The sequence below is a fragment of the Aspergillus japonicus genome (genome assembly GCF_003184785.1).
Source record: "Aspergillus japonicus CBS 114.51 unplaced genomic scaffold BO86scaffold_37, whole genome shotgun sequence".
Taxonomy (NCBI): domain Eukaryota; kingdom Fungi; phylum Ascomycota; class Eurotiomycetes; order Eurotiales; family Aspergillaceae; genus Aspergillus; species Aspergillus japonicus.
In genome coordinates this window covers 173,410-188,120 of record NW_020291674.1, presented here as the reverse complement: position 1 = coordinate 188,120, position 14,711 = coordinate 173,410, and the positions used below count along the sequence as shown (strand labels likewise).

The 14,711-nt window shown below is 52.9% G+C and overlaps 7 protein-coding genes across 7 annotated transcripts; 4 read left to right on the top strand and 3 right to left on the bottom strand.

Annotated features, from left to right (window-relative positions):
- Positions 1–365: 365 nt before the first annotated feature.
- On the bottom strand, positions 366–2,139 carry BO86DRAFT_342078 (ankyrin repeat domain-containing protein; the record flags this gene model as incomplete). The annotated part of the gene is made up of 2 exons (XM_025669098.1): positions 1,839–2,139; positions 366–1,786 (listed from the first exon to the last, which is right to left on the bottom strand). Coding segments are annotated over exons 1-2 (1,575 nt in total), but the record flags the coding sequence as incomplete, so codon positions are not given.
- A 1,634-nt stretch (positions 2,140–3,773) lies between these two features.
- BO86DRAFT_457379 (NO-inducible flavohemoprotein) lies at positions 3,774–5,218 on the bottom strand (the record flags this gene model as incomplete). The annotated part of the gene is made up of 2 exons (XM_025677220.1): positions 3,774–5,114; positions 5,195–5,218. The coding sequence occupies 2 exons, from the start codon at positions 5,216–5,218 to the stop codon at positions 3,774–3,776; spliced, it is 1,365 nt and encodes a 454-aa protein (XP_025526060.1).
- A 422-nt stretch (positions 5,219–5,640) lies between these two features.
- On the bottom strand, positions 5,641–6,979 carry BO86DRAFT_390533 (uncharacterized protein). Its single transcript, XM_025672415.1, has 3 exons — positions 6,691–6,979; positions 6,479–6,618; positions 5,641–6,412 (listed from the first exon to the last, which is right to left on the bottom strand). Exons 2-3 carry the CDS (start codon positions 6,594–6,596, stop codon positions 6,012–6,014), a joined length of 519 nt encoding a protein of 172 aa, XP_025526059.1. The 5' UTR covers positions 6,597–6,618; positions 6,691–6,979; the 3' UTR covers positions 5,641–6,011.
- Positions 6,980–7,739: 760 nt separating this feature from the next.
- BO86DRAFT_390531 (uncharacterized protein) lies at positions 7,740–9,096 on the top strand. Its single transcript, XM_025672414.1, has one exon. The coding sequence runs from the start codon at positions 7,840–7,842 to the stop codon at positions 8,980–8,982; it is 1,143 nt and encodes a 380-aa protein (XP_025526058.1). The 5' UTR covers positions 7,740–7,839; the 3' UTR covers positions 8,983–9,096.
- A 359-nt stretch (positions 9,097–9,455) lies between these two features.
- Positions 9,456–11,057, top strand: BO86DRAFT_342069 (uncharacterized protein). Its single transcript, XM_025669097.1, has 2 exons — positions 9,456–9,866; positions 10,113–11,057. The coding sequence occupies exons 1-2, from the start codon at positions 9,507–9,509 to the stop codon at positions 10,791–10,793; spliced, it is 1,041 nt and encodes a 346-aa protein (XP_025526057.1). The 5' UTR covers positions 9,456–9,506; the 3' UTR covers positions 10,794–11,057.
- An 813-nt stretch (positions 11,058–11,870) lies between these two features.
- Positions 11,871–13,101, top strand: BO86DRAFT_449268 (SDR family oxidoreductase). The gene is made up of 2 exons (XM_025676695.1): positions 11,871–12,146; positions 12,233–13,101. Exons 1-2 carry the CDS (start codon positions 11,907–11,909, stop codon positions 13,022–13,024), a joined length of 1,032 nt encoding a protein of 343 aa, XP_025526056.1. The 5' UTR covers positions 11,871–11,906; the 3' UTR covers positions 13,025–13,101.
- Positions 13,102–13,428: 327 nt separating this feature from the next.
- BO86DRAFT_433854 (uncharacterized protein) lies at positions 13,429–14,260 on the top strand. Its single transcript, XM_025675872.1, has one exon. It carries the CDS (start codon positions 13,598–13,600, stop codon positions 14,198–14,200), a length of 603 nt encoding a protein of 200 aa, XP_025526055.1. The 5' UTR covers positions 13,429–13,597; the 3' UTR covers positions 14,201–14,260.
- Positions 14,261–14,711: the final 451 nt, after the last annotated feature.

The window sequence follows — 14,711 nt, the reverse complement described above, 5'->3', positions numbered from 1 at the left end:
TCGCCGGCCCGCGCTGCAAGCATCAAGGGTGTATGGCCGTATTGATCAGGCGCTTCAGGATTGATCCCATTGCCCTGCGCCAGCAGCATTCGAACAATGCCCGTATTCCCTGTGAGAGCTGCATTGGCCAACGGTGTCCGGCCATCCAAGTCCGGCCGCTCGAGCTGGACTCCCGGCTGCGACATCAACAATCGAAAGGTGCCTTCGTGGCCGTTGTGTGCCGCGGCGTCGAGCGCCGACGCGCCTACCAGCACTGCGACCTGGCCCGTAATTGCTCCCATCAGTCGGTTGTCGATTTCGTCGGTGCCGGTGTCGCCGTGGACGCCGAAGTATCGCATCAGCAGGAGATGTAGTTGGTGGGTGACGAGATCTACGGCTGCGCCATTCTCTATCAGGAGCTGGACGAGGGACTCGTGCCCGTGTAGCGCAGCCCACATGATTGGGGTCGAGTCGTCCTCGCCGCGCCGGTTGATGTCCACATCGGGCCATGACAAGACCTTCCGCAGGATATTCTCATTGCCGCCGACAGCTGCATGTTTTAGAATCCCATGGCCGCTGCTGTCTATGACGCCTGTCTTGATGTCCGGGTGCGAAAGGAGGCGAAGAAAAACCGCTTCGTGGCCCCTTGAGGCTGCTGTCGCTAGGTAGGTCATCCTGTATTCCTCAGGGTTCCGTCGGTTGATCAGCAAAGCCCCTCTCCCCATCAGCTCTTGAACGACGTCCAGGTACCCTCGCTGTACGGCCATCAGCATTGGGGTTCTTCCGCGGTAATCATCCGCTTCGACGTCAACTATAGCGAGCTGCGTCGCAAACCAATCATCATCATCATCATCATCATCATCATCATCATCAGCAGCAGCAGACCCTTCATCTGCAGACCTTTCAGGCTTCGGCTCCAGCGCCTTCTCCGCCCGATCGAAGTCCAGGTCTAACAACTGGTGAACGACATCGGCATGACCGCTACTCGCAGCAAGGAAGAGCGGCGTCTGATCGTTCTTGTTCCTGTCATCCGGCTTGAATCCCTCCTTCAAGCACCACTGCACGGCTCCGCAGTGACCATACTGTGCGGCGTAATGCAGCGCCGTGTTCCCCGTGTGCAGGCAGTCCTCCATGACCTCATCGTCGTCGAGTACGCTCTCTCTCCGAATGTGCTCGGAAAGAAGGTCAATGGCATCGACGTCGCCGCCGATCGTAGCGCCGTGAATGGGCAAGCCAATCCATCCTGCATCTTCTTCGAAGCAGGGCCTCGCACCCTTGGCAATTAGAGTCTTCATGTCGTCGACTCGACACAGGATCCCCGCCGCAGTCAACGCCATGGTCAATGGATCGCTCCACGCCCACTCCGTATCATCATCTTCTTCTTCTCCCTCGTTCTCCGACCCATCGTCATCCGGATCATTCTCCGCACCCTCCCTCTCCGGCTTTGTGCCAGCTAACCCCTGAAACATTGCCTTAGTCAGACCCCCGAACGCTACCACAGCGGCCGCCATGCCTTCCGTGTACGTCTTTCGCAGCCTCTGAACCTCCTCACCATCCTCCTCACCGTCCCGTAATGCATCAACAGCCGCATCTACAACCCCAGTTACCTGCTGAGCAAACTTCCTCGACACTTCATTAATCTGCCCCCCCGCCCGACTCCGCTCCAAATGCCGACTCAACAGTCGCCGGCAGAAGCGGATCGCTTGCGGGGTGGGCGGGTCACTCCGCTGCAGACACGCAGAGTCAAAGTCCGTGGTCAAAACCCGCGGGTCGAGGAAGTAATCCAGAATGATGTGGTTGAAGTCCTCTACCGTAATGAGTATCCAGGTCGCTGGTTAACACCGGGTGGGGATACATACTGCACACTAGCCTCAGCGCGAGAAAGTCCTTGACCTCGTCCACGGCCCGCGTGGAGGGCCAGTACTTGCCCCATTGTTTGGGCGGGGTAGACTGGAAGATGATGTGGCGGATGAGCTCTGCCGGGAGGGTTGGGAAAGCCATTTGATCTCGCATGGTGGATGTTTGTGGCTGAACAGCCCGGCTTTGAATTATAGTCACGCACTTCCTTTTGGCCAAGCCGCTGAAATTTGACTCCAAGATCCACTGTTTACTGCCTGAGGCAGGACCTTTTCGTTGATAGGAGCTTGGGCTTCAGCTCAGAACACGGTCGTCTGTTTTATTTATTTATTTTTTTTTCTCCCTTTTTTTTTTGGAAAAGTATTTTCTGCCCCCTTTCCGCAGCCCGCCAGAATCACCGCTTTCTGTTCAGAGTTGTTCTACTCCTAGCCTGTAACTACCAACCATTTCCATCAATGATCGTCTGCATACAATGGGGCATAATATAAGATAACTACTGCAATATCCTGTTATCACTGTTATGCTATTTTGATATATCATCGAAAACGTATACTTGTTCTTATCACCCCCTTTTTTACTAATTCCAATCCCTCAATTCCATACTTCAAGGCTCATGCTTACAGTACGCGGTAAGATCGTTGTATTCTAGGTGTAATCCCTCACCATACATTGAGACAACCTATAGCTGCATCATCGATAACGAGAGGATATTAGAGCCCCTTGTTACTCTGCACTAGCCGTGGAATCTCAAAACAAAAACTAATAACTAAACTTCCATCTCAGGTGCCTCCATTTTACTTTATACCAGCGCTTGCACATGTTCCAAGGGAGGACTGACTCGGCGGGTAGGTAGACAATAGATCATTTTATATAGCCTGTTGCTCTTTCTCAATAAGTCTCGATACTGACAGTTCATGTACTTAGTAGACAAAGTATGCACTACCACAGTTTGTGAAAACTTCCTCATTCCTTTCGTTGCGCGGCGTATCTTCATCCTGGCTAATGTCCTACTACTTATCATATCTTCATCTAATGGTAATATGAGAATATTTTTGCCACCGCAACAACCAGTATTTAACCTCCTCATCGTTAATCGTTGGTTCTGTTGACACCATTGATACAACCTATCTCTTCTCTGCCCCCGAGGATGCCTTTGCTATTTAGCTCTCTCTTTAGTGCCTTCCTCATTTCAACTGGCTAATATTACGCGCCAATTGTCAAGCTTGAGGAAGCCAATATTGGAACTTCTTGTCTGTATCAGAAAAAGGTCTATAACTGTCCTTCATACGAGTGTTGATCTATACATCTGATTGATTCTCCTCGCCCGCAGACTAGCTTGACTCTGGAGACAAGCGATAAGCGGTGGTATGAAGCACGCCTTCCTGGGTGCTAGAGGGTTCAATGACGTCATAGAATCGCTGGCAATCTTATGTATATCCTACTCTTAAGAGTATTTAGCAGTAAGCCAATTGTCCACCTCGAATTCTCTTTGATCATCGCAGAGCAATATCGTCGCTGTTTGGAAAGTGTGCGTATTGTTGCGGGGAATCCTCATCAGGTTCTGTTTTGGTCGAATCAATGCCGCCTAGCCGCGTTGCCTAGCTTACCTCAAAGCATGATGCCAAACTGTTTACTACACCCACCAGCCCAACCAGTAAAATAACAACCCTATAATTAGCTGCATGGCTTGCTTTGTATTACTATGACTACTAATCAGAGGGGTCGACTCATGTCCACCTTTGGAGGATTTCCATATTTCTACTACTGGCGGCGCATCTGATTCTACACATTGGCTCAGCGTTATCTGGAACTGCATGTCTGTGAGACAAGAAATTCAATACACATCTTCCTCTCCGCTCTCCATTTTCACTAAGAATACAGAGCTCAAGTACATGAGTGACCTAGCACCCTAATACAACAGGCTTCTGATTTGTCGCTCAGTCACGCGGAGAGCCGAAAACCTCCATGTGGATGCGGTCCGGTAGCACACCCAAAGCCTCCAAGCACTTGCTCTGGGCTTTCATGAACGGTTGCGGCCCACAGATGTAGTAATCTGCGTCAGGCAGAACAGCCTCATCTTGGATCTGAGCCAAATCCACGCGCCCAGTATGATCGTAATCCACACCCCGGGTATCACCTTCCGCGGCATCTTCATAGAAGACTATGCGGCTCACCATCGGATTCTCCGCAACGATCTGGTTCAGATCGGTCTTCATGGCGTGGACGCGCCCGTTCCGGGCCGCATGGATGAACACCACCCGCCGAGACGGACCCTGCTGGCCGACAATGCTTTTCAGCATCGACATCATGGGCGTCAGGCCCACGCCACCGCTGATCAGGACGGCGGGGGTGGTGGCGTTGATGTCGAGCACGAAGTCCCCCGACGGCATGCTCACGTCCAGCTCCGCGCCAACGGGCAGTGCCTCGTGCAGAACGTTCGAGATCCGACCGGCTGGTCTCGAATCCTTCGCCATCTCCCGCTTGACGGAGATCCGGAAGTGCTGCCCGTTCGGGATGTCCGACAGGCTATACTGCCGCGGCTGATAGGAGCCCAGCTCGGGCACATAGCATCGTACGCTCACAAACTGGCCGGGGTGGTATTCGGGCAGAGCGCCCCGGTCGACGGGGCGGAGGTAGAAGGAAACGATCTCCTCGCCCTCGGAGGTCTTCTCAGAGACGAAGAATTTCCGCCATCCCACCCAGCCGCCGGGTGTCCGGAGATGTTGTTTGTAGAGGCTATCCTCAAAATTGACGAAAATGTCGGCCAGCTCCTGGTAGGCTGCGGCCCACGCGGCAAGTACTTCCTCGTCGACGGCCGGTCCCAGGACATCCTTGATTGCGACGAGAAGATGCTCACCGACAACCGGATAATGGTCGGGCATGACGCCCAAACTGGCATGTTTGTGTCCAATGCGAGACACGGCCGTGCTTAGGGCCTCGGGCTGGTCGATGTTGGATGCGTACGCCCACACAGCATGCGCCAGGGCTGCAGGCTGCTCTCCCGTTGCTTGGTGCGCGGTGTTGAAGATGTTTTTCAGTTCGGGATGCGCCTCAAGCAGACGCTTGTAGAAGAGGGTGGTGATCGTCACGCCATGCTCCTGGAGTGCGGGGATGGTCGACTTGACAATCGCCTTTTGCTGTGTAGTGAGCGGCCGTTGCGACACGGACGCAGGGGCGCGTCGCGCGAGAGTCGGAAGCGCCACTCGGCGAAAAAGAATCTTTGCAGACATTTCATGAACGCTGCGAGATTCGTCGCATCGGTGAAAGTTCGATATGAGCTGAAAAGAATATTGTTCTACTTCATGCAGTGGGCGGGCTTTGGGACTTCTTGATTGCTATGTTGGCCAAAGGGGCTTACATCATCACCTAGGTCATAAGGCATCGTAATCGGACAGCGAACCGCTGGGACAGCAAACCATCATGTTATTTTGGACTTATACTTAGTTAGTTCAACATATTCAACCACGGAACCGTCAAACTCTCGGAGCCATCTAATCAACATTTTGTTTCTTTCGATGACAGATGGAATATTTCTTGAGTCGTTCCAGTAGATCTTGAATCCTTGCTCTTGTCTACCCTTGAAAAACGAAGGCTCTATGGGCTGAGAATGAGCGGGAAATGAAGAAGATAATAAGGACATGCGCTTCTCTAGGGGATAGTCTCTTTCTATCCGCACAGAAAGACCATGACAGTATTGAGCAGCTCAATGAGCAAGTTGAGGAGTAGGTTGATGAGCCTATACCACAGCCTTATCAGCGCATTTCCTCACGCTGCAGTGGCTACTGGGCTATTGAACGTATAATATGAAAATGCCTGACCTAGTACAAAGTACGACACCGTCAGACGGAAAGATTGAGCAGAGTTATCTCAATGTTAAAATTTTCCCTTGTTGCCTTGAAAAGAGAAGCTCCTAGAGCAACGAGGCCTATGTCGAGTTTGTGTTCGTAGCGCTTCCCCAACCAACAAGTCACTTGATCATCCTTGTCCGGGATATCCAGTAGTGCAACGAAGAAGCTCAATATTTTCGGGCTTCCTCATGCTTTCCCTCTCCATATCGGAAGGAGCATGCTGTGGAAAGACATTGAAAGTGAGAGTTGTTAGGCGATACCTTGCGGGGGATACTATTTATCTCTTCCAAGTCAAAGCCACCCTCTCCATTCAGACACAAAGATGACCTAATGCAATTCATACACCGTCGCAGGCCCCTTGGGCGCAAAATGCTCCTGATACAATTCATGCCTCTCCTGTGGCTGCTGCTGCTGCTGCTGGACAAAGCTCCCGTGGACCCCGTAAGGGTACCCCGAGCCAGTATCATATTGCGCCTGGGGGTGGAAAGTCCGTCTCTGCCTGCGAGAGAGGAAGAAGATCGCTCCGCCGACAATGATGGCCACCCCCACGACCGCCCCCACGACCGGACCCGCGATCCACGCTTTGGATGAACTACCACCTGAGGAGGATATAAGAGTCTCGCTTGTTGTTCGGGTCGTGGACGCGGTCGTGGCGGAAGATGTTTCTCTTATCAAAGTTACGGTCGGAGAGGAGGTAATAGGCGCGGTGGTAAGGCTGCTTTTGGAGCCTAGTCAGTTTTATCGCTATCAGTCACGCTGGTGATCCTCAAAAGTCGGGGCACGGGATTGCCCACTTGACGTTGTGCTGGCGGCGGGCAATTCGCGGTAGACAGTATTGGCGTTCCAGGCTTGGGCGCAGAACAGGTTACTGGCGCTGGGACCGCCGTAGGGGGAGGTTTCGTAAATGGTCATCGTATAACACCGGGCAGATGTGCTGGTCACCACGAGGAGCATTAGAAGCAGGCATAGAGTGGGAGAAGTGGGTTGCTTTGCGGGTAGACCTTACCAGACGAGACTCTCATTGTTATTGTAGAAAAGGGTGTTGGCTGTGCATAGTGTTGCAAAGGAACAGGCGCTCCCTGAGCATCCTGCGGCGTAAGTGCCGGATGTTGTCCAGGTGTTGGGATCAGTTAATGCTTGCGCTGTGCATGGGCGGGTGGTTTTGAGTACGGGAACCTTTGACTAGCTCGGCAAATGGAATGAGCACTCACTGCCTGTTGGGCCTAGATACCACCCGATGAAGTGTGGGTTGGTCTCGATCGAGATGTTAACTGTCGTCTGAGCGTGGGTGTCTTGGAGACAGAGCACGAGGAAGAAGAAGGGCCATATGGAATCGAGCCTGAATGCTGGCGACATTGTATTCGAATGAATCAGAATACTTCTGTAATGGAGGAAGGGCAAGCAGAGAACATGCAAACCAAAACTCGAAAATGGCAGCGAACGCCAGTAATTTAGCCTCCTATTTCAAACGAGGCTGGTACAGCATAAAGCATAAGAATCGGCCCCCGAGCGCAGTGAGGGGGCCTCGCTCTTGTACCTTGGCAACATCAACATCACCGTGTGATAAGGATGGGAATCCTTGCCTAGACACATGTTCGTTGTGCTCGTAGCCTTGTGTCGGACAAGGGTGTCATTCTCTAGCGGAACATCCGCAGCAATAAAGGCAGGAGATTTAGCGCGGGCGCCTACTAGGGCGATGGTGTTATTCGTTACCTACAGCGCGGCGGATGGGGAGTTGGATCTTCCGTAAATTGGATTAATCTTGGAGTCAAAGCGGGCCTGAACAAGAGGCTTGTATCATTGGTGTTCAAAGTTAGTGCCAAGTTAGTGCCATCTCTAGTCTTTGCCAGGGTTCCTGTAAGCGAGGGCGAGTGTCTTTCACCAACCCGAGATTATTTGCCGCCAGTGAGACATGTTCTGGTAAGCTTAAACTCATATTGGCTAAAGCTGTCACGGCTTGGCGCCTACGCTAATTAAAGCAGCACCCACGTGCTAAGTAAGCCCCGTAGGCAACCCGACTAGACCCTGACTTGTTTCCATGTCTCTCTCTTAAATATCACATCATACCCACGCTGCTCCCTCCGTCCCCACGTAACTCTGCCAAATGTTCGCTCACTTTTAATCTCCTCCTGGTACTCACCTGTTGCTGGTCAACATGATTTCTTCTCGATATATGCGTTTTATTTTGCTCACAGTGCCTTTTCTTTTGTTGGTATTTCTTGTATCTCAGAATTGGGATGTAATACCCCAACCATTCGGTCACAGCAAACCGGATGCCTTGTTAGGGTTATCTGAAGATCATGCGCCACCAGCAAGTGGCGCCAACAACAGCAACAACAGCAACAACCTCCAAACAGAACCTACTACTCTTGCTACTACTCTTCCCACCACTCTTCCCACCACCCTTCCCAACTCCAACCCTGACACTGTCAACACCGCCATCGCCGGCATAACCGACAAAGTCTGGCACTCCTCCAAGACCCCCGAGCTCAGTGCCGACCAAACCAGCTGGATCAACAGCTGGCTCCTAAAGAACCCCGCCTTCCGCCATGAGCTCCTCACCGACGGCTCCGCCCTCACCTTTGTGCGCACCCGCTACGGCGCCACCCGCCCGGACATTGTCGAGGTCTACGAGAAGCTCCCCATCCCCATCCTCCGCGCCGACCTCCTCCGCTACCTGATCGTGTTGGCGGAAGGTGGCATCTGGAGCGACCTCGACGTCACCTGCGACACGGAGGTCGCAGCCTGGGTGCCCCCGGAGTACCACGCCTCCAATATCGACATGATCGTGGGGCTAGAGTTCGACTTTGGGTGGCGCGGCGAAGGCACCGAGGTGGCGTCGCAGTTCTGCAACTGGGTGTTCGCGGCGCGGCCGGCCTCCCGCAATCTGGCAGCGGTGGTGGACGCGGTCGTCGCTAAGCTGAAGGAGATCGCAGCCTTGAATGGGGTGGGCGTGGACCAGTTGACGCTGGAAATGTTGCCCGTCGACGTGGTGAATGTCACGGGCCCGAAGATCATGACCATTGCGCTGTTGGACGGGTTGCAGGGGTTACTGGGCAGGGTGGTCGATGATCGGGATTTCCACGACATCAAATCCCCGAAACTGGTGGGGGATTTGCTGATCATGCCTGGCAATGCGTTTGCAGCGGCGCAGAATGGGTTCCCCACGGATCAGAGTCCGGCGTTGGTGAGCCATCATTATGCTGGATCGTGGAAGCAAGCGGATGCAGAGGCCAAGGAAAGGAAGAAGCAGCAGGGGCAGCAGGAGCAGCAGGAGCAGCAGCAAAAACAGCAGTAGAGGTAGGGTCGGGCAATGTGTATAATGAGATCGTCTATGTATATGTAATTTTTCATGATATCCTGAATGTCAACTTCGGAATTTTCTTCGTCCAAGAATTCAAGAAACGTCGCCCAGAGGGATTCTTCCATCTTTTAGGAATTATGATGCTGTATGAATGACAAGTGCTTGCATTGAGCTACCCGCTGGTCTCGAGTTCATATAACTCCCTTGCGATATTAAGGTCTGACTTAGGCCAAAGCTTCAAGACGAAATGAAATCTTGTTTCGAGAGCGGTTGGACCCCCTGTAAATCATTGTCACCATTATCGTAGGAGAACTTACTGAGCAGACGAAAGGCAGCTCGTATACAGCTAAAATCAGCTGGCGGGGTGAATGGTTCGAGTGACGTCATGATCCACAGCCTACTCTCACATCAGCTCGTATCTTCATCCGCTGTCAACAAAGAAGACTCAACTATATAAGGCCCCAATTCCTTCGTCCCATCTTATTCTCAACCGTGAAGTCTTTCTACTCTGAAACAAAATGTCCGCAAAAGTCCAAGCTGAGTCGCTTCTATATCTAGTGGGCCTGGTGGGCATGCTAGGGACCTGGGGCCGTTCCGCGCTCGACGGCTCCACTGCGCTTCTCTTACGGGTGCTGGATGGCTCTAAGCCCTACATTCTTGCCGGAACCGAGGCCACTCTGCGGAGAACCTTTACTGGCATTCGCTACCCACTTGATTGCACTCTTTCGGTGTTGATTGCTTTCTGGTACGAGGCTGTCGATGGTTCTCACCCTGCTGCCTCAGCAGTTAGTCTTTATTTCCTCGGACAGCTGTTGCCGTGCATTGTCATCGCCTACGTAAATGGTGTCCGAGGCGAAAGGCCGAGTCTTTTGAAGTATGTGCATCACGCAGATCTCTGTTCTATCGGCAAAGATAGTCATCGCCCAGGCTAACCTCGATTCTCCTGGGGTTAAAGACCAACTCTCTGGCTATTACTCTTCCAAGGCTGTACCATAGGCTCGACCGGCTTCCTATGGGCCTTGAACTACATCGCCACTTCTCCCACTGTTAGCCTCCCCACGCAAATCAATCTCAACACTCTCCAGCACAACTCCACCATCTCATCCTTCGCACCGCTGGTGAAGTGCTTCCTCTTCCCCGCCATTGTCCTCAGCTACCTTGTCCCCGCCGCGCTCATGGCCCTTCCCGTGGCCAGGTCAATCAGCAACAGCAGCGATTTCCACCAACTCGCCATTGTCGCCTGGAACCTCTATCCCCTGCTGACGCTGGCATTACTCTACACCCTGCGCCCTCTCCTAAAGCTCATCACCCCAGCAAGTACCACTCCCGCAACCTCCAAAAAGAACGAAGCACACATCCACGCCATCCGAGCCGCCACCATCCCCGCCTTCCTCTTCAGCACACTGATGCACATCTCCATCGTGGCCGTCTCTATCACCACCGTTCTCTTCCCGACTTTGTTCCAACCCACCTACCGCAATGAACTGCACTCGACCGCTATTTTCATCCCGCCACTGGCCATCGGCCCGCAAGCCAAATCACCGGGTGACGGAGTGCGTGGATTCTTACTCTGGGATCAAGTAGCCGGGTACTCGACGGTAATGACTGTGGTAATGCTGGAACTGCGGAGTGCCTGGGCGGCGAGGGGGTGGGAGTTTCAGTGGAAGAGAATGGTTCCTGCTGCGCTGGGAGGGTCGTTGTTGCTGGGGCCTGGGAGTGCATGCTTGCTTGGGAGCTGGATTCGGGATGAAGTGTTGTGTGGAGGGTGGGTTGAGGAGGATAGGCAGGTGAGGAAGGCGGAGTGAGAGATTGAGGTCTCCAACGGGTGTCTGGTATTATCGAGGGAAACTGGAGAGAGAAGGTCTTATTACTGGATGGTTGGAGGGCATTCGCGGGAATGATGCCGATCAGTCACGTCGGACAGCGACCGGCGCAAGATAAGCCTCGGAACTCGGAAGGAGATAAGATGGCCCGGAACTGGAGACAGGGCATGTGAACAGCGAAGCTTTGATCGGCTTGAGTTTGGGAGAGATTAGTGATACTGTATACCGTAATTCGAAGGGACCTCCACTAGCTCGCTTCTATTACGCAATAAGCTACTCTGACGCCAAGTTCGATCTCGCTGTACATGTACGGCCGAGGTTACTATCGTGCGCCGAGGGCCCAGATTGCCTGAATAGGCTGGTATCGGGAGAGATTGAGGTATCTGCCGGTAGAATATATTCTCTCTCAAGGTGTATACAATTCATGAATGACTAAAAATCAAGATACTGAGAGATACTCTTGTAGAGTACAGTAGCCGCACCCTGATCCGCGCGGGTTTGAAGACAACCCGGAATCTCTTCCTCCGGAGTCCTGCGATTACAGCCAAGCCCGAGAACCCGGGCCGATTTGCGCGGCCCCTTCTGGATCACTTCAGCACTTTTCGTTGCACTATACAGATGTGCCCCGCGACAAATGTCGAGCACATTCGTCTTATCCGAAGCTGTGAAGGATCACCTTACACGGGTGAAGCTTATCAACTTTAGTGGGCCGTGTCGTCACTCCCTCTTTCTAATGATCCTACCTCTCGATGAAAGGATGGTGCCGAGTTCCCGTGGTGGATACTATATCACTAAACATTATTGTCCCCAATTGCCATAACAGGTGCAACGGATGAGAAACGTCCCACCAATGCCCCGTCCCGCGCCTCGAAATGGGACAAGCGGCTTCATGAGGTGAGGATGAGATCAGGACACCTACGTTAACATCAGTCCACACCTATATGATGCCCTAGTATGGTGGGACCGGAGAGGGACAGGCGGCCCTAGAATCAAGGACCTCAAGAGTACTTAAGGTGGTCTGGCCCCAGCTGCGACAGTCTTTGAGACACCTTTCTGACAGACAAGGCCATCCATAGCATAAGTAAAGTCAACGTTATGTCGAAGATCGAAGATCAAACAATTCTCATCACCGGAGCCTCCGGCTTCGTCGCCACGCACGTTCTCCGGGTCTTCCTCCAACGGGGCTACCGTGTACGTGGCACAGTCCGCTCCGAGCAAACTGCCGAGAAAGTGCGCGAGATCTTCGCAGAGTACGGCGACAAGCTATCCTTCACAATCGTCAAGGATATCGCCCAGCCGGGGGCGTTCGATGAAGCCGTAAAGGGCGTTCAAGGCGTGAGTAGCCCCCAGGCTCTTAAGACCCGCTCACCGCATACATCTGGTCAAGAACGACCAAAGGCTGATATCTGAGCAATGAAAAGATAATCCACACTGCCTCCCCCTTCGCGTTCAGCGTCCAAGACCAAGAACGCGACCTCCTCCAACCCGCCATCCAAGGCACCCTCCAGCTCCTCTCCGCCGCCCACCGCCACGCACCCCAGGTGCAGCGCGTCGTGCTCACCTCCTCCTTCGCCGCCATCGTCAACCTCCGCAAGGGCTACTGGCCCGAACACACCTACACCGAAGCCGACTGGAACCCGGAGACGTACGAGCAGGCCAAGACCGCTGACGGACCCACGGCGTACTGCGCTTCGAAGGCGCTGGCCGAGAAAGCCGCGTGGGAGTTCGTGGAGCACGAGAAGCCCAACTTTACCCTGTCGACGATCTGTCCCCCGATGATCTACGGGCCGGTGGAGCACCACGTTACGAACCTGGATCGTCTGAACGAGAGCGCCGCGGACGTGTATCGGTTCATGAACGGGAGTCTGAGCGAGATCCCCCCTACGGGATTCCCGGCCTGGGTGAATGTGCGGGATGTGGCGGAGGCGCATCTGCGCGCGTTTGAGGTTGAGGGGGCGGCCAACGAGCGGTTCTTTGTGGTCGCCGGAAATTTTGATTATGCGCAGGTGTGTGAGATCTTGAGAACGAAGGTGCCTGGCGTCGATACGGTGAAGGTCCCTCAGGGCAAGGCGGCGCGGGAGGTTCCCCAGGTGTATGGGGTGTCGAATGAGAAGGTGCGCACGCGGCTGGGGATCGAGTTCTATTCCTTGGAGGCGAGTATCAAGGATACGGCGGAATCTTTGTTGAAACTCGAGAAGACATTAGGGCAATGATGGCCGACACAAGTATGGATCTTATGGCTCTAGAATGGTACATTAAATGAAAGAGAAGTGAATATGACTGTTCCCTGGCTGCATTGGTTTGTTGTTAGCTCCAGAAGCAGTGAACGACCAGGCTATTGTGTTCTGATGCCGAGCCAGTACCAATCATTGCAACGATGGTTTCTTTCAGGGGTGGAGTATAATCCAGTGAGCGGACAATGGTTCAGTCGACAAAGAGATAGTTCAAGGAACCATAGACAAAAAGGGTGGTCGAAACAAAGGAACGGGGTTGTATAGAGCGCGTACAAAGAACAGCAGAAGCTTCTCATAAGCATATGTTTCTGTCTTGAGCGTCGTCGAGGGATCTACTTATTAAAGCAAAGAACGAACACAAGGGGAGCCACACACAGGGGGAACAGCATCGACCATATAAATTCAGCAGTTCCCCCGCCCACAACCAGTCCCATTTCCTTGTTACCAACATCTTCAACACAACTCAACCTGCCTCCCCGCTTGCTCATCGACACATTTTCGACCTCTCGCAATCTGTGACCATCCAATCGTGTTCATTCACAATCATACAAAATGGACCACGAACTCGAAAAGGGTCTTCGCCATGACGAAGAGGCTCCTGAAATCCGCCGGCTCGACCCTGCTTTCAAGAAGCCGAAAAGCCGGCGTTGCGAAGTCGTGGAATGTATTTGTTCTACATTGTTGCTGCTCGGGATCGGTAGTCTTGTCACTTACTTTATCTTGCGGTACATCTATGGCGAGAGAGAGGCCCGGCTCCAGGAGGAGTGTGGCCAAGCCCATGAGCATCTGCAAGCGCGCTGGGGCGGGTTTGCCGAGCGGCCGATGGACAACAAGTGCTATCGGCAAGAACGCACGGCGATTCTGCTGTCAATGTTCCTGGGATTTTTCGGCGTCGACCAGTGGTATGCGCACCATTGGGCGCTTGCTATCTTCAAGATGTCATCAGGGTTGACGTTCCTGTTGATTAGGAACATTCCGTCCACGGTCCTCGACAGGACGGATTCTTGTCTTCTTTGGGCTTTCCTCGGCCTTACCTACGGCCTTTTCATGGTAGCTACGCCAGTCTGGTGGCTGACCGACACCATTCTATGGACGGTCGGGGGGTACTATGGCACCCCTGGTTGCCCTGGCGGTAGCGGATCGTGGAGATACTAAGCGGTTCAGTCTTTCGCGCCGTGATCAAATGGCAAGATAGGCAAGGGCACTCTTTAGTACCGGAGAAAAGGCTTGATATGTGAAATCAGGCAGCTGGCGTGTTTTGAAGTTGACTTTGTATTGGCATGGGTCTCTCACTAGACCGAGTCTCATTTTGGTGCGAAAGAGCAGTAACCTGTACATCCACAGAATCAGTTTCGTTTGTGACTATATATTTTCTTGTCCACGTTCTTGCGTATTGCATGTAGAGATTAAAGATCTCTCGTCACACGTCCAATGCTGGAAACTATTGTATCTTCCCAGTTAGTGATGAGTCTAATTTTTAATGCTTGTTCTTTTCTTTTCCTCTTCTACTTTTCTGTTTTCTGTTTTCTGTATTTTCTCTCCTCCAAATTCTGCGGGCGCGGGAATTGAGCCAGATGATAATAGCAAAGATAGGGCAAGCCTTGGCACCACAGTGACACCTCAGGCACCAAAACAGCACAAGAGAAAATCTTTTCTTAGAACTCGC

Coding starts and splice junctions, on each gene's coding strand:
- BO86DRAFT_433854 (XM_025675872.1), top strand. CDS start 13,598: ATGGACCACGAACTCGAAAAGGGTCTTCGCCATGACGAAGAGGCTCCT.
- BO86DRAFT_449268 (XM_025676695.1), top strand. CDS start 11,907: ATGTCGAAGATCGAAGATCAAACAATTCTCATCACCGGAGCCTCCGGC. Junction 12,147..12,232: donor CCGTAAAGGGCGTTCAAGGC/GTGAGTAGCCCC, acceptor AGCAATGAAAAG/ATAATCCACACTGCCTCCCC.
- BO86DRAFT_390533 (XM_025672415.1), bottom strand. CDS start 6,596: ATGACCATTTACGAAACCTCCCCCTACGGCGGTCCCAGCGCCAGTAAC. Junction 6,413..6,478: donor CGCCGCCAGCACAACGTCAA/GTGGGCAATCCC, acceptor AAAACTGACTAG/GCTCCAAAAGCAGCCTTACC.
- BO86DRAFT_390531 (XM_025672414.1), top strand. CDS start 7,840: ATGATTTCTTCTCGATATATGCGTTTTATTTTGCTCACAGTGCCTTTT.
- BO86DRAFT_342069 (XM_025669097.1), top strand. CDS start 9,507: ATGTCCGCAAAAGTCCAAGCTGAGTCGCTTCTATATCTAGTGGGCCTG. Junction 9,867..10,112: donor GGCCGAGTCTTTTGAAGTAT/GTGCATCACGCA, acceptor CCGCTGGTGAAG/TGCTTCCTCTTCCCCGCCAT.